At 54.1% G+C, this 19,241-nt stretch overlaps 2 protein-coding genes and 1 non-coding gene across 6 annotated transcripts; all 3 read right to left on the reverse strand.

Annotated features, from left to right (window-relative positions):
• Positions 1 to 521: 521 nt before the first annotated feature.
• FCGRT (Fc gamma receptor and transporter) lies at positions 522 to 8,473 on the reverse strand. 4 transcript variants are annotated; one of them, XM_059152007.1, is made up of 7 exons: positions 8,325 to 8,473; positions 7,217 to 7,300; positions 6,405 to 6,656; positions 6,043 to 6,318; positions 1,702 to 1,971; positions 1,116 to 1,232; positions 522 to 845 (listed from the first exon to the last, which is right to left on the reverse strand). In XM_059152007.1, the coding sequence occupies exons 2-7, from the start codon at positions 7,284 to 7,286 to the stop codon at positions 763 to 765; spliced, it is 1,068 nt and encodes a 355-aa protein (XP_059007990.1). In that variant the 5' UTR covers positions 7,287 to 7,300; positions 8,325 to 8,473; the 3' UTR covers positions 522 to 762. The 4 variants fall into 4 exon arrangements, with proteins under 4 accessions (XP_059007990.1, XP_059007991.1, XP_059007992.1 ...); XM_059152008.1 differs by having other exon boundaries at positions 8,283 to 8,400; XM_059152009.1 differs by lacking the exon at positions 8,325 to 8,473 and adding an exon at positions 7,389 to 7,473.
• Positions 8,474 to 15,069: 6,596 nt separating this feature from the next.
• On the reverse strand, positions 15,070 to 17,371 carry RPS11 (ribosomal protein S11). The gene is made up of 5 exons (XM_059152968.1): positions 17,214 to 17,371; positions 16,367 to 16,498; positions 16,099 to 16,174; positions 15,657 to 15,786; positions 15,070 to 15,249 (listed from the first exon to the last, which is right to left on the reverse strand). Exons 1-5 carry the CDS (start codon positions 17,226 to 17,228, stop codon positions 15,126 to 15,128), a joined length of 477 nt encoding a protein of 158 aa, XP_059008951.1. The 5' UTR covers positions 17,229 to 17,371; the 3' UTR covers positions 15,070 to 15,125.
• LOC131819016 (small nucleolar RNA SNORD35) lies at positions 15,895 to 15,976 on the reverse strand. Its single transcript, XR_009349020.1, has one exon. It is a non-coding gene; the product is annotated as a small nucleolar RNA SNORD35 (small nucleolar RNA).
• Positions 17,372 to 19,241: the final 1,870 nt, after the last annotated feature.

The following is a 19,241-nucleotide window of genomic DNA, read 5'->3' on the forward strand; positions in this document are numbered from 1 at the left end:
GGTTTGGGGCTTTTTGGAGGTTGGGGTTGTTTTGTTTATTTATTTATTTATTTAAGTACTCTCTACACTGAGGGCGAAGCTGGAGCTCACCACCCCAAGATCAAGAGTCGCATCCTCTTCCGACTGAAGCCAGGCGCCCCGGAGGTGTATTTTTATCTTTTCCTTTGTGAGCACGGTTTAAGAAAGAAGGGAACCAAGGGGCCGGAGGAGGCATCCCCTTCCCTCAAAGAGGGAACAATGCTTCTCTTCCGCTCCACCCAAGGTGACAGGTCCAACTCCAGCCAAGAATTCCTCAAAATGTGTGGCACAGTGTCGGCATTTGGTAAATATTGGTGAAACTTATGAGTGAAAAGATGTGACTTGGTATATAAAATTGGCATATTCCACAACTGGCAATTGCCTCCGGAGAGATATGAAGCCCAGGGCTTATGTTCTTTATCCCTACCCCCTTACGAGACACACACACGTGTTCTCCTAACCTCACCCCCACCCCAAAAGTCGAAATGATAAGAACACAATAATTCGGGCCCAAACTCGTGTTTATATGTGGAGGTGGAAAAGAGCCATGATCATCAGGAGGGGAAACTGAGGCAGATCACACAAGAGGCGAAATCCAGAAGATCATTGGGCCCAGAACTCTTTCTGGAGGCTCAGAAATACCAGGATTCCAGGAGGTCTCACAGCATGATAGGGGCCTGACTACATTAGCTGGTGGTAGCCAGGATGGAGGGTGATATCAGCGGCTGAGAATGAATTTACGTGCTATGAATCGGCATCCTTGGGCACGCCGGGAGCGGGCAGGAGGGCCCCAACATCATCGTCCCCACGGAGAGACATCCAAGGGGCTGAGGGAAGAGGAAGTGGGTGGGGGAGGTCATGAGAATCTCTGAAATCCCCTGGGGTTCCTGACTGCCCCTCCCCCACGTGTGTCTGTCTGTCTTTCCCAGTCTCTGTCCTACTCCACAGGTTTCTGTCCCCCCTCAGAGCCTCTGTTTCCTCCCTCCCATCCCACTACCTCCCGTGTCCCTGTTCCTTTCTGTCTAGATCCGTGGGCCCCCCCGCCCCCACTCCAGATCTGTCCCTCTCTGAGTTCTTTCCCTCTTCCTGCTCCACACCTGGAAGCCCCTTTCTCATCCTCCTCCACAGCAGAGCTCCTCCTGCGGCCACTGCCATGAGCAGTAAGAAGCCAACAACGATTCCGATCACGGGCACGGAGGATCTGGCTGGTGATTCTGCAGCCAGAGAATGATGTGAGATGCAGAGGGAACCCTCCGGCCCTTCTGAGCCAGGGCCAGAGCCTGGGGATTCTCAGTCCCTCCCAACCACACAGATCACAGCATCAGGTTTTTGGGGAGAGGGTGTGGACAGAGGGAACGCTGGTCAGCTGATGTTCTAGATCTGTGCAGAACGCCCCCGCTTTGCATAGAAGAGTCAAGATGGGTCCCAGCCCCACTGGCCAAGGGACCCAGAGCAGCAGGGTGCATGGTATTCTGACTAGGATAGAGGAAGGGTGGTCACAGAGCAGTAGCCCATCAGATTCACAGAGGACCGGCTATGGCTGAGGGACAACTGGCAGCAGCAGACAATGAGTGGTCAGACTAGCAGCAGCAGCAGAGAAGGCAGACTGGCAACAGTGCAGTGGGGCAGAAGGCGGTTGCAAGGCAGCCAGAGACAGAGTATCAGGCCTCCCCAGGACCTTACCCAGCTCCACGGTGAGGGGCTGCGGCAGCCCAGCATGCTGCACCACGCAGCGGTAGTGGTGCTCGTCACCACTTTTGACCGTCAGTGAAGACCAGGCATGGAAGGAGCCGTCACCATTGGGGCCAAAGTCACCTTCTCCAGAGCCCACAGCCAGCCCGTTCCGGAGGAACCGCAGTTGTAGCTCCGGGGGATAGAAGGAGAAGGCACTGCAGGTGAGCACAGAAAAGCCAGGGCTCCCAGGTCGGGCCTTCAGGCGCATGGAGGGTGGCTCTGCGGACAAACAGGCAGATAGACCTAAGCCCTGAGCCCATGAACCCCTAGCGCCAGACCTGGTGAGGGCCGGGGGAGGACGTACAGAAGCCTCCATTCCTTCCACCATAGCCAGCAGGCCCCGCCCTGTCCCCCACACTGTGCTGAGCCTGGAGGACAGAGTGGCAAAGGTGAAGGGACATTCCTGAGGGGATGGGACCCCCACCTATCCACAGTGAGGATATCCACCGCTCATCCATTCCTTCCTACAACAGACACACACTGAACATCAACCATGTTCAGTGCCAGACACTCTTCTAGGCACTCAGGACACAGCAGTAAAGACGGACAAAGGTTCCTGTCTTGGGGTGCCTGAGTGGCTCAGTCAGTTTAGCATCTGCCTTCAGCTCAGGTCATGATCCCAGGGTCCTGGGATTGAGTCCTGTGTCCAGCTCCCTGTTTGGCAGGCAATCTGCTTCTCCCTCTCTCCCCCATTAGTGCTCTCTCTCTTTCTCCTTCTGTGTCTGTCTCAAAAAAATAAATAAAATCTTTTTAAGCAAAAGTCCCTGTCTTCGTGGAGCTCATGTTCTAATGAGGGAAGAGAGATAAATATTTGTGTCCAAATAAATGAAAAGGAAACAGACCGTGAAAGTGTTGTGATGAGAGAAAATAAGACAGATCCTACGGTCGTTAAAGGATAGTAAGTAGGGCGCCTGGGTGGCTCAGTGGGTTAAGCCACTGCCTTTGGCTCAGGTCATGATCTCAGGGTCCTGGGATCGAGTCCCGCATCGGGCTCTCTGCTCAGCAGGGAGCCTGCTTCCTTCTCTCTCTCTCTCTGCCTGCCTCTGAGTGTACTTGTGATTTCTCTCTGTCAAATAAACAAATAAAATCTTAAAAAAAAAAAAAAAAAGGATAGTAAGTAGACGTTACCGTCAAACCAGTGCATTTGAAATTGAAATGAACTGGACAAATTCCTAGGAAATGCAACCTTCCAAAACTGACACAGAAGAAATAAAAAAACTTGAGTAGTCCTATAATGATTGAATAATTTTAACCCATAACTTAAAAACTTTCCAACAATAAAAGTCCAGGCCCAGGTGACATCATTGGTGAATTCTTTTTTTTTTTTTTAAGATTTTATTTATTTATTTGAAAGACAGTGATCACAAGTAGGCAGACAGGCAGGCAGAGAGAGAGGAGGAAGCAGGCTCCCTGCCAAGCAGAGAGCCCGATGCAGGGCTTGATCCCAGGACCCTAGGATCATCACCGGAGCCAAAGGCAGAGGCTTTAACCCACTGACCCACCCAGGCGCCCCTCATTGGTGAATTCTTAAAACAAACAAACAAATAAACAAACAAAAACAAGTAGCATATCTACACCTAATTTAGGAAAAAGGCATCCCTGTAATTCCATGGAGGAGACAGGAAGGTGGTCTTGCAACAAATGATGCTGGGTCAACTGGAGATCCTCGACGGACAAATGAACCTAGAACCCTTACCTCACACCCTCACATGCAATTACCTCAAGATGGATCACAGTTACATGTAAAAGTTACTTATCAACCAAGCTTCTAAAAGACCTAGAACCTTCATAGCTTTGGGAGAGGAAAGATTTCCTGAAGAGAACACACACAAAAGCTATAGAGAAAAGATGGATGGGTTGCTCTTCATTAAAATTGTTTCATCAAGGGCACCTGGGTGGCTCAGTGGGTTAAGCCGCTGCCTTCGGCTCAGGTCATGATCTCAGGGTCCTGGGATCCAGTCCCGTATCGGGCTCTCTGCTCGGCAGGGAGCCTGCTTCCCTCTCTCTCTCTCTCTCTCTCTCTGCCTGCCTCTCCATCTACTTGTGATTTCTCTCTGTCAAATAAATAAATAAAATCTTAAAAAAAAAAAAGGTTTCATCAAGAGGGTGAAAAGACAAGCTGCACAGCAGGAGAAGTTATTTCCAATAGAACCATCTGACCTAGCCAAAAGATTCATATCCAGAATATATCAGGAACTCTAATAAGAAAAAGAGATAAAAATTCCAATTAAAAAAAAATTCCAATTAAACAATGGGCAAAAACTCTCACACAGCCACTCCAAAAGAGTGGACACTCCACTGTCAATAACATGAAGAAGTTCCCCGTCACTAGTCATCAACTTGCTGACTTGAATTTTTTAAAAGATTTATTTATTTGAAGAGGGAAGGGAGAGAGGGAGGGAGAGAGAGAATCCCAAGCAGACTCCCTGCTGAGCACAGAGCCCAGTGCAGGGCTCGATCCCATGACCCCGAGATCACAACCCAAGCTGAAACCGAGAGCCAGAGGCTTCACCAACTGAGCCACCCAGGTGCCCCTCACTGTTCTGATTTTGTCCGATTTTGCCAAATCATGTATATGATGCTCATTTATCATCAGAGAAATGTAAAATGCTTCACAGTAAGACACCATCATATACCAACTGGAATGCTTCAAACTCAAGACAGACGATATCAAAGTTTGGCAAGCCTGTGGAGCAACTGGAGTTCTCAAACACAGCTGGTGGGACTCTGAAATGGGCTTAACCCCTTTGAGCAAAGTGTTTAGCTCTACCTGCTATAGCTAATCTGGGGCCTATACGCAAATGGGCTCATGCTTAAGGTCATCTGAAGTTCAAAATCAGTCAACACCATGGTGATAAAAATTGGGTCAGCTGTTGCCCTTGGGAGGTATGGAATGGGAGGGGACACAAGGAAGTCTTGTAAGGTGCCAAAAATGTTCTAGATCTTGGTACACAGGCATCCATTAAACATAATCAATGAACTTTAGGTAGGTGAGTTATACCTCAATGAAAAAGAAAAAACAGACACTGTAGTGAATAAATGGACAAAACAGTGGCATGGGACAGGGTGCCTGGATGGCTCAGTGAGTTAAAGCCTCTGCCTTCAGCTCAGGTCATGATCCCAGGGTCCTGGTATCGAGCCCCACATCGGGCTCTCTGCTCAGCAGGGAACCTGCTTCCCCCCCCCCCCCGCCTCTCTCTGCCTGCTTCTCTGCCTACTTGTGATCTCTGTCTGTCAAATAAATAAATAAATAGATAGATAAATAAATAAATCTTTTAAAAAAAAAAAAAAAACAAAACAGTGGCATGGGAGACAGTAATGGGGGTGGTATGGGGACACACTTTAACCAGGGTGATCATAGAGGACCCAGTCATGGCAGGACTCCAAGGAAGAGAACTGTAAGCAGACAGGACAACGGGTGCAAAGGGCCTGAGGAGGGCAAGAACCTGACAGTTGGAGAAAGGGAAAAGAGAAAGCCAGCATGGCTGGGGTGTTGTGGAATTATAGTGATGGAAAACAGCCAGGCCCAGCCACTGGCGGGGATGGGTGGGCCACAGAGTAGAGGCAGCATTGTAGAGTGAGAATAGAGAAAAGCTAATAGTTTTAGGTAGTGGTGGGCTAGGAACTCATTTATGTTTGAGAGCATTCCTCTGGCTGCTAGGCAGAGCATGGTCTCTGGATGGAAGTTGGGATTGCAAGATGGGGACAATGAGGACAAAAGAGCCCCCGAGAATCCCCCGGCCATGCTCGGAAGTACAGCTGGGACGTTTCTGTGTTTAAGCGGGGGGGTTTGGGGGGGTGTGTGTGTGCTCGAGGGTCAGGCAAGGCATCATGGGGATCCAAAAGAGGCAAGCATAAAGCCTCTCGGGCTACAGGAAAACCTCCCCGGCTGTGACACCAGAGGAGCAGATAGACAAGGGCAGAAGTGGAGAAAGGGGAGGGCTGATGTAGGCTCAAAAAACTCTGGGTGATTGTGTCTGCCTGAGCCAAGCAGGTGCAGGCTGAGGGGAGGGACAGAGGCCACTGCCCCTTGGGGACTCCAGGCCAGGCTGAGGGATTCGGCTCTGTCCAGAAATCTCTGAGCTCCAGGGGAGGGCTGTGTGTGGGAGAGCAGAAGGGACAACTCTGGGTGTGGAAAGACCCTCTGAGACATGTCAGAGAGGGCTGCAGTGGGGAGAGTGGAGGCCAGGAGGCCAGGAAAGAGGCTGGGGGAAGAGGAGGAGGCCAAGCCTGGGGGTCTGGGGGCGGAGAGCTCCATGGGGACCAGGGATCCCTCTGGAGGTTGCTCACCCTTCCACTCCAGGTTCCCACGGCCCCTCTCCAGATGGCCCAGCAGCCGCTGGGGGCAGGAGTTGAGCAGGAAGGTCCTCTCCTTGCTGACCGCCCCCGCGTGCTGCATCCACGTCTTCTGAATGGTCTCAGTCTCAGGCCAGTCCCCATCCCAGGTGCCCAGCTTAGGGTCGAAAGTCATGAAATCCTCGCCGTTCAGAGCAAACTTGGCCACGGGCACCGAGGCGTTGTCGGGGCCCAACTCACAGCCCAGCAGGCCCTGCAGGGTGTAGGGTCCTGGGGTGCCCACATACAGGTAAGCAGGACCCAAGAGCAGGGGGCCTGGCCCCTCCACGCTCTGACCCCGGGAGTCCGGTTCTTACCTCCTTTCCCCAAGGCTTTGAGACCTTCAAGAAATAGCTCCTGCTTGCTCCGCAGGTCTGTCGTCTCTTTCTCCCAATACCAGGAGACCTGGTTTTCCCAGACCCAAGCCCCACATGGCTCGGCCTCCGTACGCAGGTTATTGTAGCTCAGGTACTGCTGGGGACCCAGCCAGCCGGACACCCAGAAGGCAGGGGCCCCAGGGGCAGGAGAGGACACCGCGGTGAGGTGGTACAGGAGCGAGAGATTGCTCTCTGCAGGAGGGAGACAGAGGCCAAGAGAGCAGATGCGGGGAGGACCTAGACTGGGAGCAGGACCAATACCCTAAAAGAGAAAAGACTCAACCCCAAAGAGGAAGGACAGACCAGACAGTGGGAGACAGCCTGGGGGCGACAGGGACATGGGACAGACGCAGAGAGGAAAGGGGCAGACTGGGGAGGGACAGACCCAGAGAGAGGGGCCGGGGCCACATTCAGAGAGAGGGGACAAGCTTGGTGGGGGACAGACTCCCAGAGGAGAAGAACAGATCCACGAGAAGGACAGATCCACGAGGAGGACAGACTTGGGGCGGAGGGGACAGAGTGGAAGCGGAAGACGCAAAAAGGACAGGAACAGACCCAGAGAGGGGGGGCGACAGACTCAGAGAGAAGCGACCAGGTGGCCCGCAGACGCAGCCACGGAGGAAGAACAGCGATAAAGTGACTCTCGGTGAAGGTCGGGCCAGTCCGAGTGAAACCTCAGATTTCGCTTCGCTTCCCTAGTCCCTTCCCGGCCGCCGGCGCCTCCCTCCTACCCCGCAGCCGCCTCCCCTCACCTGCGCGCACCGTCGGCAGCAGGAACAGCAGGAAACCGAGCCCCCAGGACCGAGGCCGGGGGACCCACATCCTGAGCGGGAGACCTGGGGCGGGAGGGGGCGCGTGACTGCTCCGACCCCCGCCCCGCCCCCTCCTCCCCCAGCTCCCGAGGGGCTCGGCCAGCACGCGCACCCGCGCCTGGGGGCCCCGGGGCTCCGCGACCGCGGCTGGCCACCCTGCCCTCCACCCCGGCGAACTTTCACCCCTTCATTTGATCTTTTTGGGTTAATTAATTACAGAGCTTGGATAGGCTGAGAGTTCTGTCTCAGCGCTCGGCTCCGCCTCTTCCTCCTCCCTCAGACCCTGGAATCCGAGCCCCAGCTCCTCCTCCTCAGACCGAGAGCGCGGGCCCTCGGCCCCTCCTCCCTCAGACCTGGGAGTTCAGGCCCCCCAGCTCCTTCCTTTCTGAGACCCAGGGGTCCGAGCCCCCAGCCCCTCCTCACTCAGACCCAGGGGTCCAGCGCCTCCAGCCGCCTCCTCCCTCAGAGCCAGGAGTCCTCACCCCCAGATCCCTCCTTTCTGAGACCCAGGGGTCCGGGCCTCCAGCCTCTCCTTCCCCAGACCCAGGAGTCCCCAGCCCCCTCCTCCTTCAGACCCAGGGGTCCAGGGTGCCTCCACTCCCGCGCCACTCTTCCCTCAGACCCAAGAGCCCCTGTCCCAGGGCCCCTCCTTCCCCAGACCCAGGAGTCCAAACCCCCAGCCCCCTCCTCCTTCAGGCCAAGGAGTCCAGGGCCTCCAGCCCCTCCTCCCTCAGACCTGGGAGTCCAGGCCCCCCAGCCTCTCTTCCCTCGGATCCGGATCCGGGAGTCCAGACCCCCAGCCGCCTCCTTCCCCAGACCCAGGAGTCCAGGCCCCCCAGCCACTGCTTCCCCAGACCCGGAAGTCCAAGTCCCCAGTCCTCTCCTCTCTCAGACCGAGGTGTCCAGGCCCCTTCCCACCGCCCACTCCAGCCCCTGGCACCCTCCTCCCTCAGACCCGGAGTGCAGGACCCCAAACCACTCCTTCCTCAGATCCATGAGTCCCCACCGCAGCCCGTCCTCCCTCGGCCTGGGCCCCAGCTCTGCTCACAGCAAGCGAAGTTCCCTTCCAGCCTGCAGCCCGAGCTGGCTCCCGTGACAGGAGACCCCAGTTCCTCTCTCACATCCTGTCCGGAGACTGCTCCCTGACTTCGGGAATATCCAACCCCGCCCCCCAGCTGCAGGGCACACCCCAGGCCAGGCGCCCAGCCTCTGAGTATTGTCTCTGCCTCGCTCTTGAAAACTTTTTTTCTTTGTTTCTTTTCCTTTTGGTCTTTCTCGGTTGCTCCCTGTTTGTTATTTTGTGGTGGGAGCCACCCAGCAAATGCATGACACAGTTGAGAGACTGACACTGTCCAGACTTGGGAGTTTCAGGGGGTCCTCTTCTTACCTCCTTGTCCAACCACCCCCACCTCCCACCCCTTCACCAGCTCTTGCTTCCGTGAATGTTCCCCAGACCCCTTCTAAATTTCCTCCTTGGAACCCGTCCCCTAAGTGTCCCCTTAAAATGCCTTTACACTTCTTTAGTATCTTCTGGATTCAGCGTCAATAACATAGTCCCAAGATACATTGTTGTCTGTCGAGGCCCCTCCAGTCCCCCGCCCCCTGCCCACACCGCGGCCGCTCTGCCTTCATTACATTGGAATGTTGTGCATACATAGAAAGAGACTTATTTTAAGGGATTAGCTCTTGTGACAATGCTGGCTTAGCAAGTCTAAAATATGATAGGGGGTGACTGGCAGCCTGGGGACTCGGGAAGGAGTTGCGGGTCCCACAGCAGGAGGCTGGAGAAGCAGGGAGAGTGGATCTTGCTCGGGAAAGTCTGAAGGCAGTCTGCCCGCCTGGGGGAGCTCCGTTTTGTCCTTCTCTTCAGGCCTCCAGTCGATGGGCTGCAGCCCACCCACGTTCTGGAAGGGCAGTCTGCTTTCCTCCAAATGCCCGGACTTTAGTGGAAGTCTCATCCCAAAACATCCTCATAGAAACCTCCAGAGTAATGTTTGACCCAACAGCTGGGGCCCAGACCCTGCCAAGTTGACACACGAAGTTTACCGTGACACATGGTCCATCTGTATTCAGCTTAGCTCTGGATTTCTTTTCGTTCCTCTCCTTGGTCCTGTTAGAAGGCCCACTAAGATCCACCCTCGGGGCCTCTAATGGTGCTGAAGAATCCTGTGTTCATGCCCCCACAAATCCTGTTACAGCACCCTCTGTTTTCTCCTCAAAGCCTCCAAGGAAACTGCCAGCCCCAGCTGTCCCCCTGCGTCCCTAGGGATCTGGCTATGTCTCTAGGGGACCGTTCCAGCAGCCCTGGGGCTCTCATTTTAGAGACCTCAAGACCAAAAACAAGCAAAGTGAATAATAAAATAAAGGCTCAGGTCCTTCTTGTGATGTTCCTTGAACCCTGGTATAAAAGGGCCAATGTCTTGTGACAGTGCGCCCCAGGACCCTGCTTTACTTTCCCTTGGAGCCTGGAAACCATCGCCCACATGTCCTGTAGGACCCTGGCCAGAGGCCTCTCCTTGGCCCCAGGACTCTGATATCTCAGGTCCCCACCCCCATGCCCTTTGGGTCCCCTGATAGAATCCTGAGGCCCAGACATAATGTCTGCAACAGCTTCTGCTAATCTCATTCTTGGAATTGGCCACCCCACCCCTGGGATCCTGCTAAGCCAGTCCTGAACGTTCTCCCTGGTGTGACCCCAGAGGGGCCTCAGCCCCAGGCCCTTGTCCCCTGCTACAACGTTCCTACCAGCAGCAGCCCTCCACATTTCTCAGGGACTTGCCATCAGGCCTTTCCCATACCTCCTCATCAGCTAGATTGTTGCTCCCTCACCCAAGAGGGAACCACCCTCAAGGGCCTGGGGACCCCACTGAAAAGGGGCTCTGAGGTCTTGCTATGTGTGTCCTCTTTAGGTCCCTGAGTCCTACTCTACTGGTTAAGAAACCTCCACCCACCCCACACAAGGGATCTTCTCTATAGTCTATATCCCTAAATAATGCCATAAGGGACATGCCCTGGGTTCCTGCCACAGTGCTCCCGGGACGCTAGGACATTGTCCCTGGGGCTTCCATAACACTCACGTTTTGCCTGCCTTTCCTTCAGCTCCTTCTTTACCCCTCTCCGGGTATCTGTCTCCTCTGGGTGTCTTCAGTCCTGGTACAATGTCCCATCAACTGTCACTGCCACACCTGTCAGAACACTGCTCTAATATTCACTGGGTCCTACCGAAAAGTCTTTGATGGTGGCGGGGGCCAGGGGTTGCTGGGTGGCTCATTTGGTTAAGCATCTGCCTTTAGCTCAGGTCATGATCTCAGGGTCTTGAGATCAAGACCCACACTGGGCTCCCAGCTCAGCGGGGAGTCTGCTTCTCCCTCTCCCTCTGCCTGTGCTCTTTCTGTCTCTCTCTCTAATGAATAGATAAAAATCTTAAAAAAGAAAAAATAAGAGTGTCTCCTAGCTCTACCATGAAGTCCTGCTTAAACACTCCAAGATCCAGCTAGTCTGTGTCCTCCGGACTCTGGGAAAATTCCCGCAGGGTTTTCCCCACGTGTCCCAGGGTCCTGCTTCGGTGGCCGCCGCCCACGGCCCTGGATCATTGATTTCCCACTGCTGCTGTAATTCAACCATGAACTCAGCAGCTCGAAACCACACAGATTTTTGATCTTACACTTCTGGAAGTCAGACATCTAAAATGGTCCACAGCTCTGGTTCTTTCTTAAGGCTCGAGGGGAGAATCCGTTCTCCTGACTTTTCTGGCTTCTGGAAGCTGCGTGCAGTGTCATGGCCCCTTCCTCCAGCTTCAAAGCCAGCAACACAGCTGCTTCTCTCCCTTCTGACCTCTGTGTGCGTGCGGCCATCCAGCCTCAAATCTCTCTCTGACTCTGATCTTCCCACCTCCCTCTTATTTTTTTAAGTTAATTTTTATTAAGCGTTAAGAACGACTATGTTTCTCAGCCTGTGTGGGGAGCAAGCCCACAACGGTGGTGTTGTGTCATATTCTACCCAGCTGAACTAACCAGCCAGCCACTCGGCCCCCATCTTCCTCTTACAGGTATTCTAGGGATTACATTGGTCCCCTGGATAATCCCAGATCACCTCCCCATCTCAAAACCCTGAATTTAATTGAATCTGCAAAGTCCGGCTTATCATATGAAGTAACAGATTCCCAGGTTTCAGGGGATTACGGCATTCATATTTGGGGGAATGTCAGCCTACTACAGTCAGGAAGGATGCCCTTCTTTGTCCCTGACCTCCTCTGCCAGGGTTGGGCAGTGAGGGCTCTCAGTCAGCCAGAACATTCCCCATAACATCCCTCCTTCCTGCTACAACAGAGAAAGCCTTCAGGGTCACTTAGGACACACTGGGACTCCCTTCTAGGTGTTCTAGGGTCCTGTTTGTTTATAGCAACTCCTGGGTATCCCTTCTCATCTTCCCAGAGTCCGTCTCTAACGATCCTAACTGTGCCCTCCAGAGCCCCTGGGCTCCTGCTGTTCTCCAGGGGCCCACTATAAAGAAGATGAAGCCCATGGCAGGACCAGTTACGTAATTTGCAGGGCTTGGGGCAAACGAAAATGTGGGGCCCCTCGTTCCAACTTCAAGACGGTTCTAGCAGAGCACTGAACCATTGAACCCAGGGTGGGTCCCTTCTGAATGAGGTCTGAAGCCGCCTTGGCCCTGGGGACTGTGCACTAGGATCGCGCCCTCTGCACCTGCACCAGTAGTGCCCCCTACTGATCCCGAGAGGTAATCTCGCCTGAGTTCAAAACCAAATTCTTCTTCCACGTTGGTTTTTCCGAGCCCTGTTTTTTTATCTATCAAGTGGGGATAACGATTCTGCCAACCTCAGGAGAGAGGCTTCAGGGAGTCAAGGACTGGGCATGGGGCAAATGTAGGGCATAACAGTAACATGTTTCCTTTAATGTGCACCCCTCCCTACCCCCGACTCCCAGCTGCTGTTAGGGTCCCAGGGATCTGAGACGCCATGTCCCAGATGTCTTGGCTCCCTCTTGCATCTGCAGGGGCCAGCACAGTAAATATTGGTAGAATGAATGATGGCAACCACGAAGGACCTTGGGCTGGTTTGATAAGCCCCTAAACCTCTTCTAGAATAGCTTTGATGTCCTGCTAGAACATTCTAGCAGAATCTCTGCTGGAGCCCTCTGTGATAATGTATAACAGAGCTGGGATCTACCAGAATGTTAGACTCCCAGGGATTTGCCATGATAGACTCTGGGATGTTGGGTAAAATGCCCCCAAATGGGGCAGCAGGATGGCTCAGATACATACAAAAGCTACTTCAAGTTCCCCAGACTCCACTCACAGACCTCGGGACCAGACCAGACCAAATGATTTCAGGTGCCTGCTCCCACAAGTCCTGCTACAGTAGAATACCACAGAGGCTGCAACAATGATTGCCAGGGGAGGGGGCCATCGTCACCTGCTAATGAGCAGCAGAGCTGGAAATCAGCACAGAGCCTGTGGTCACCATGCTGTCACTTGGAGGTATCTCTTCATGTTCCGCTGAGCTCCAAGGACAGGCCTGCCTTGTGGGATGCAGGATTTAACTGTTTACTCCCCTGAACACGTATGGGTGCTTCCAACTTGTCCACGTGCTGGGGATGCGGAGCTCACCTTCCAGCGGTTAGCGGGTAAACAAACACGCTCCATCACAGGGGTTTGTGCAATAAACATACAAATACACAAGAAATGGGGCTTCATCTGTCTCTGCAGGGCAATCAAGCCAGGAAGGGCGGTTGGGCAGCTTGGGGGTTTGGCTGGATGGCAAGAGGCTGGGGAGCACTACAGCCGAGGCAAAGAAGGAGGGAGCCAGGTGGACACCTGAACGGAGAGCTGCCAGGCAGTGGGCACAGCCAGTGCGAAAACTCAGAGGGAGGGAGCAAGTCTGCTGGGCGCTGCCTGCTAAGCAGTGCGGAGGGTGGAGGGCAAGCGCTGAGGCTGTGACAGTCTGGACCTAGGAGTGGTCTCTGGCTGTCTCCTGACTCTAAAAAAGGGTAGACTCGGTGGTCACCTCCCTCCAGGCACAAGTGGCGTGGCCCCAGGGCGTCTCTCCTTGGTCTTTGCCACATGACCCACCAGACCCAGCACACACCAGTCAGGGACCCCACCTGCGACTATGTACCCTAACACAGTGGGGTGCCAAGGAGACACCCCAAGACCACTGGGAGGGAACAAGGTAGCTGGGCTGCTGTCAACAGCGCAGCCCCACCCCAAACGGAAACACCTGTGGTGGGGGGGCTCCTAGGGCCACCTCAGAGCCCTTCTGGGTCCCAGGCCCCTCCCTCGGGGTCTCTGCCCTCCAGCACGGGTGGGGTGGGGCAGGCTTACAGGCTGAAACTCCGGGGCGGTGCCCCCTTCTGACCTGTCCCTGCCCCTTCCTGCCCCCTTTGATGCGGCCCCACTTCCTCTGGCAGGAACCCCCGCCCTCACTGGGTCTGGGTAAAAAAGGAGCCGCAGAGCCGGTCCAGAAGCAGTGTCCCTGGAGGTAGCAGCTCCTCTCTCCTCTCGGCCCTGTCTCCCAACCCTTGTACCAGTGCTGTGCCTCAGTCCCTGGTACAGGTATGGGGGGCAGGGACCTGGGGATCCCAGCAGCACCAGGCCCCGAGGGCTGAAGCCATCAGGTGCCTCCTTCTCCCCTGGCTGCCAGCTTCAACGACGGTGAGGGTCTTTCTACAGCTTCTAAAAGCCACCCCCCCCCCTCAATCCTGCCACCTTGTTGCCCCCCAGGTCTATCATCTTGAACTTGATTTCTTGCTCAAGATCTGTCTGGTCTTGTTCTGAAATCTGAGTCTGTCACTACCTGTGGTCTCCAACCTTGCTCAGAACCCAGCTGAGTCCCTTTCTGGGTCTCTAACTGATCCTTTTTCCCTACAAGACTGCCTTTCACTGTTAGGATCAAACTCTCTCCCTTTCCCACATTTTCCTGACACTCCGCATCACCATCTGGCCATGTCAGAAGGCTATTTCCCTGACCCTGTCCACATTTCTCTCCTCCCACAAGGCCACCCCGACCTGGTCAGTCTCCCTTCCAGGGCCTTTCCTAACCCACGTCTAGCAGCCTGCAAGCGGGTGCTGCTAAGGTGGGTCCCAGGCTGGCTCCAGCTTGCCTCGCTAGGGGAGGGACCTTCAAAGCCAGTTTCCTTGGACTTTCAGGCAAAGTAAGTTTCTAGAACCTGAGTGAGACCTGGAGCTGAGCTGCTCACCCAGGGGAGAACCTGTTGCGACAGATGAGTTTGCTCATCTGCAAAGGGGCATGGTGCTCACTCAGGAAGGGGCAGCGCGGCCTGGGGCTGGAGGGGGGAGCTGCCTGGCCTCCATGCTCCACTCCTCTACTGTCAGGGGGGAGACAGAGAAGCCCAGGCTGAAGTCAAGACCCCTGCAGCTCAGAACCAGGTAGCACAGGACTCCACAAGCCCATCCACCAGCCCCCTGCCTCCCCCTCCCCCACTTCCCCAACCGTAGCCAGGTCCAGAGGGCCCTCCACCCTCACTCACTTCCTCCCAAGAGACTGGGGGGTGGGGGGCACACCCCACCGCCAGGTAGAAGGGCTTACTGACAACAAGAGGTAGCATGGACCAAAAGGAGACGCAAAAAGGGGAGCAGTGTCTCAATACAGGTTCCTATCTTCACCCAGAGATGTGAGGACAGGAAGGATGTGGCTCCCGGTCCCTCCTTTATACTGGGGTCCAGAGAATGAGAGAACCCCATTTTTTGCCATCAACCCCATTCCACTCCCATGAACAACCCCTCTGGCAAAGGAGCAGATACCCTAGGCCAGGTTCCCGACTGGGAAAATAACTTTATTTTCTTCAAGGGTGTGGACAGGTGTCTAGTCTCAGAATTTCTGGAACTGCTTCTTGGTGCCAGCGGCCTTTGTGACTTTGAGCACGTTGAAACGCACTGTCTTGCTCAAGGGCCGGCACTCGCCCACTGTGACGATGTCGCCGATCTGGACATCTCTGTGGAGGTGGGCAGGGGCTGTGTCAGAGGCTGGCCTGTCCCATGCAGGCCACTGGAGGCCGGGCCTCTCTGCTTTGCTCCCCACCCCCCACCCTACCCAAGTTCCAGTTTCACCTGTCCCCGGTCATTATTTATTGAACACAAACTGTGTCCCAGGTACCAAACCCAAACTGGACAGAGGGCACTCCAAACCTTTCAGAGGTGTCTTGGGGCAGAAGACCTCCATCGATCCCCTCCACTATACCCAGACTGGAGGCTCCTGAGGACATGTGCTTGGCTGCACCAGTGTTCTCACACCATCGCCAACAATTTAGTACCCACACAGTGGCCAGGTCCTGTCACTCAGCCTCGGGGGCACACCGCGCCCGCCTCTCTGCCTGGGAACCTGAGGGCCCACTGTGTTCACCTGAAGCAGGGCGAAAGGTGGACGGACATGTTCTTGTGGCGCTTCTCAAAGCGGTTGTACTTCCGGATGTAGTGGAGGTAGTCTCGGCGGATGACAATGGTCCTCTGCATCTTCATCTTGGTCACCACACCTGGGGGGAGGGGACAAACTGTAGGTCGGCCCCACGAGGAACGGGGGCTTTGGGCAGCCCAGAGTGTGCTGGGAACTGGGAGCTACCTAGGTAGGATCCCAAGCCCTATTGCTGACATCAGCTGTGCCAAATGACCTTCTCAACATGCCCATGGTGGGTGTCTGAAGACCATCTTGAAAAGACATCTGCCAGTGCCCCCGTGGAACCAGGAGTCCGCCCATCCCCTCCTCACCCAGGAATCTGAGCAACCCCGGGCTCATCATCCCTCAGATCCAGAAATCTGAACCCAAGCACCTAGGTGCCCTCACTCACCAGATAGAATCCTCCCTCGGATGGAGACATTACCAGTAAAGGGGCACTTTTTGTCAATGTAGGTGCCCTCAATGGCCTGAATAAGGGAAAGAAACGAGCCTTAAACAAGGACTTCCTGAAATAACCAGGGGGTGTGGCCCCGGGTCGGGAACTACATTTCCCACCAGCCCAGGGACCAGCCACCCAGCTGTGGCCAAGGTAACTGGTTTGCACACACACACGTGCAGGAACCCAGGGGTCTCCTTCCTTCTGAGGATAGCCCCCATACCTCCTTGGGCGTCTTGAAGCCCAGACCGATATTTTTGTAGTATCGGGGAAGCTTCTCCTTGCCAGTTTCTCCAAGCAGGACCCTCTTCTTATTTTGAAAGATGGTTGGCTGCTTTTGGTAGGCACGCTCAGTCTAGATGGACGAGGAGGCAGCTGGTGAGCCTGGAGACTGCAACTCGGCCTGGAAGCCCTCCCAGAAACCCCAGAACCCATCCTTCCTAGCATTTACTCCCCAAACGACAGACTCCCAAGCCTCGATCACTACCACTGAAAACACTCACCCCGAGTCTCTTGAGTTGAGATTCAACTCTGAACCAGCGTTTACTTCAGCATTTATGCTCTAAAACACCTCCCGTCACCTGCAGCACTCATTCCTTAAAACCCAGGCGCACAAAATCATTTCTCTAACAACGTGAACATCTTTCAGCAACTACTCTCCAAGCCACAAGGACACCCACCCAGGATTCTCTCCGTATATATAACACATGCGATTTCAGAAATAAATACCAAAACCACGGGCTTCCTGGATTAGCCCTTAGGGCTCAGTTCTCACAGGATTAACCCGACGGCCCAAGGCCTCCGGAAAAACCACCCAGTAAACCCTGAGTTTTAAGAAGATAACTCCAAAAAGGCCTGAGCCGCCACTAAACCCCACGCGGGGAGCCCCCGGGACTTAGGACGCGCTTATCTAGATTAATTCAAAGACACGAGCCCCCGAGGTAAAGCCTGGGAAATCGAGGTCGCCTGGTATCAATCCTCAAACTGGGGCGCGGGGTCTTTCTCTCCGGGACGCGCCCCTGAGGCCGAGGGTGGGCCCCGCAGCATCCATGCCAGCCCCGAGCCCGCACCTGAATGTCCGCCATCTTCCCGGCCGCCTCAAAAAAGGAAAGCCGGAAAGGCGTCCGGGTTTCCTTATCGACTGCACAGGGGCAAAGGAGGAAGTGATGAAAGGGGGCGGGAACACGGTTTGGGGCGGGGCTTCGGGCGCGACTGTGATTGACGGGCGTCCCAAAGCCAGCACGGACGCCCCACAGGATGAAAGGCTGGGGGTCGGAAAGCGGCGGAAGCGGTCTCGCCAAATTCACGCCAGGAATGCTCTGGTCCTGCTAGTTCACGTTGGCAAGGCGAGGCCAGCTTCTAGCCCCCTAACGTTATCGCGAGAGTTATAGAGAGGCGGGCATGTTTCGACGGGGCTAAGATCACGTGGAGTATGGAGACCTCGTGGCTGTGCGCCTGCAGAATTCAAACGGGATGCGGTGGCGGCCATCTTTTTGCGGGGCGGTCGGCGGTCTTAAGAGCATGAGCCGACGGCGCTGCCATTTTTGTGAGGGGCGGGGGTGGACCATGAGTTTTTTTCCCCCGAGTAATGAAGTTGTGCTTTTATACCCTGTTTCATCCCCAGACCGTGGTGGTTTAGTGAAAAACAAAACAAACACCCCCGTGCTGATTTTTTGTCTGTAACAGCACTGTCCATTTGAACATTCCGCAGTGATGAAAATGTTCTATTATCCGGACTATCCAACACGGTAGCTGCTTTCATTTCAAATGTATATGAGACTGAGGACCTGAATTTTTTTTTTTTTTTAAAGATTTCATTTATTTATTTGACAGAGAGAGATTATAAGTAGGCAAGAGAGGTAGGCATGGAGAGAGAGGAGGAAGCAGACTCTCCGCGGAGCAGAGATCCTGATGTGGGGCTCGGTCCCAGGACCCTGGGATCATGACCTGAGCCGAAAACAGAGGCTTTAACACACTAAGCCACCCAGGCGCCCCAAGGACCTGAATTTTTAACTTAGTTTCATATTATTTAACTTAAATTTACACAGCTACATGGAGCTAACTAACATCTATAGCATTGGGCGGTGCAGGTCTATAACTGGATACAAATTTGTTATTTTGTCACTTGTTAGAAAGCAAAGTCTTAACAAAGCACAGGTTTTAATATTTTTTATTCTTTTCGATTCGGCTGACAAAAAATTGATCTCCCAGGGTCTGAAGGCTCGTCTCAATTTGTGTACTTATCCTGTAGCATGAGGCACTGGTGCACAGGCCACATTTAGTGATGAGGCGCTTCCATTTTTTTTCTTAACTGCAGAAAGCTCCTCCTCTCCTTGCTGCTTCTAAAACTTGTAGATCCATCTGGGCCTTGGGACTTTTCAACTTGCTGTTTCTTCAACTGAATTCTTTTTATTTATTTTATTTATTTTTTTATTTTTTAAGATTTTATTTATTTAGGGGCGCCTGAGTGGCTCAGTCAGTTGAGCTGCTACCTTCAGCTCGGGTCATGGTCCCAGGGTCCTGGGATCGAGCCCCACATCGAGCCCCGCATCGAGCTCTCTGCTCAACAGGAGGCCTGCTTCTCTTCCTCTCTCTGCCTGCCTCTCTGCCTGCTTGTGATCTCTGCCTGTCAAATAAATAAATAAAATCTTGTTTTTTTAAGATTTATTTATTTATTTGACAAATGGATAGAGACAAAGCACAGGTAGACAGAGTGGCAGGCAGAGGGAGAGGGAAATGCAGGCTCCCCACTGAGCAGGGAGCCCATGCGGGACTCGATCCCAGGACCCCAGGATCATGACCTGAGCTGAAGGTAGCAGCTCAACTGACTGAACCACCCAGGCGCCCCTTCAACTGAACTCTTTGTTCAGCACCTCACCTCTCAGGCAGGTTCCCGAGGAAACTAACCCGCCCCTCCCCCCAGATTCCACACTGGTGACCCACTATGAAGAGGGTGAGATATCTGGGGCGATTGGTGGCTCAGTCAGTTGATCGTCTGCCTTCCACTCTTCCACTTGGTTCACCGACACCCCCCCCCCCCATGCTCTCCCCAAATAAATACATAAAATCTTTTAAAAGAGTGTCGGGTGTCCATAGCT

Source organism: Mustela lutreola, chromosome 16 (genome assembly GCF_030435805.1).
Source record: "Mustela lutreola isolate mMusLut2 chromosome 16, mMusLut2.pri, whole genome shotgun sequence".
Taxonomy (NCBI): Eukaryota; Metazoa; Chordata; class Mammalia; order Carnivora; family Mustelidae; genus Mustela; species Mustela lutreola.

What these genes read in the sequence shown, in the direction of transcription:
- FCGRT (XM_059152007.1), bottom strand. Translation starts at nt 7,286, where the DNA reads ATGTGGGTCCCCCGGCCTCGGTCCTGGGGGCTCGGTTTCCTGCTGTTC. An exon ending in CAAAGCCTTGGGGAAAGGAG is followed by an intron (nt 6,319 to 6,404) that starts GTAAGAACCGGA and finishes TGGGCACCCCAG; the next exon opens with GACCCTACACCCTGCAGGGC. An exon ending in GCCCCTCACCGTGGAGCTGG is followed by an intron (nt 1,233 to 1,701) that starts GTAAGGTCCTGG and finishes CTCTGGCTGCAG; the next exon opens with AATCACCAGCCAGATCCTCC.
- RPS11 (XM_059152968.1), bottom strand. An exon ending in GCTTCAAGACGCCCAAGGAG is followed by an intron (nt 16,175 to 16,366) that starts GTATGGGGGCTA and finishes TCCCTTATTCAG; the next exon opens with GCCATTGAGGGCACCTACAT. An exon ending in CCGAGGGAGGATTCTATCTG is followed by an intron (nt 15,787 to 16,098) that starts GTGAGTGAGGGC and finishes CCCTCCCCCCAG; the next exon opens with GTGTGGTGACCAAGATGAAG.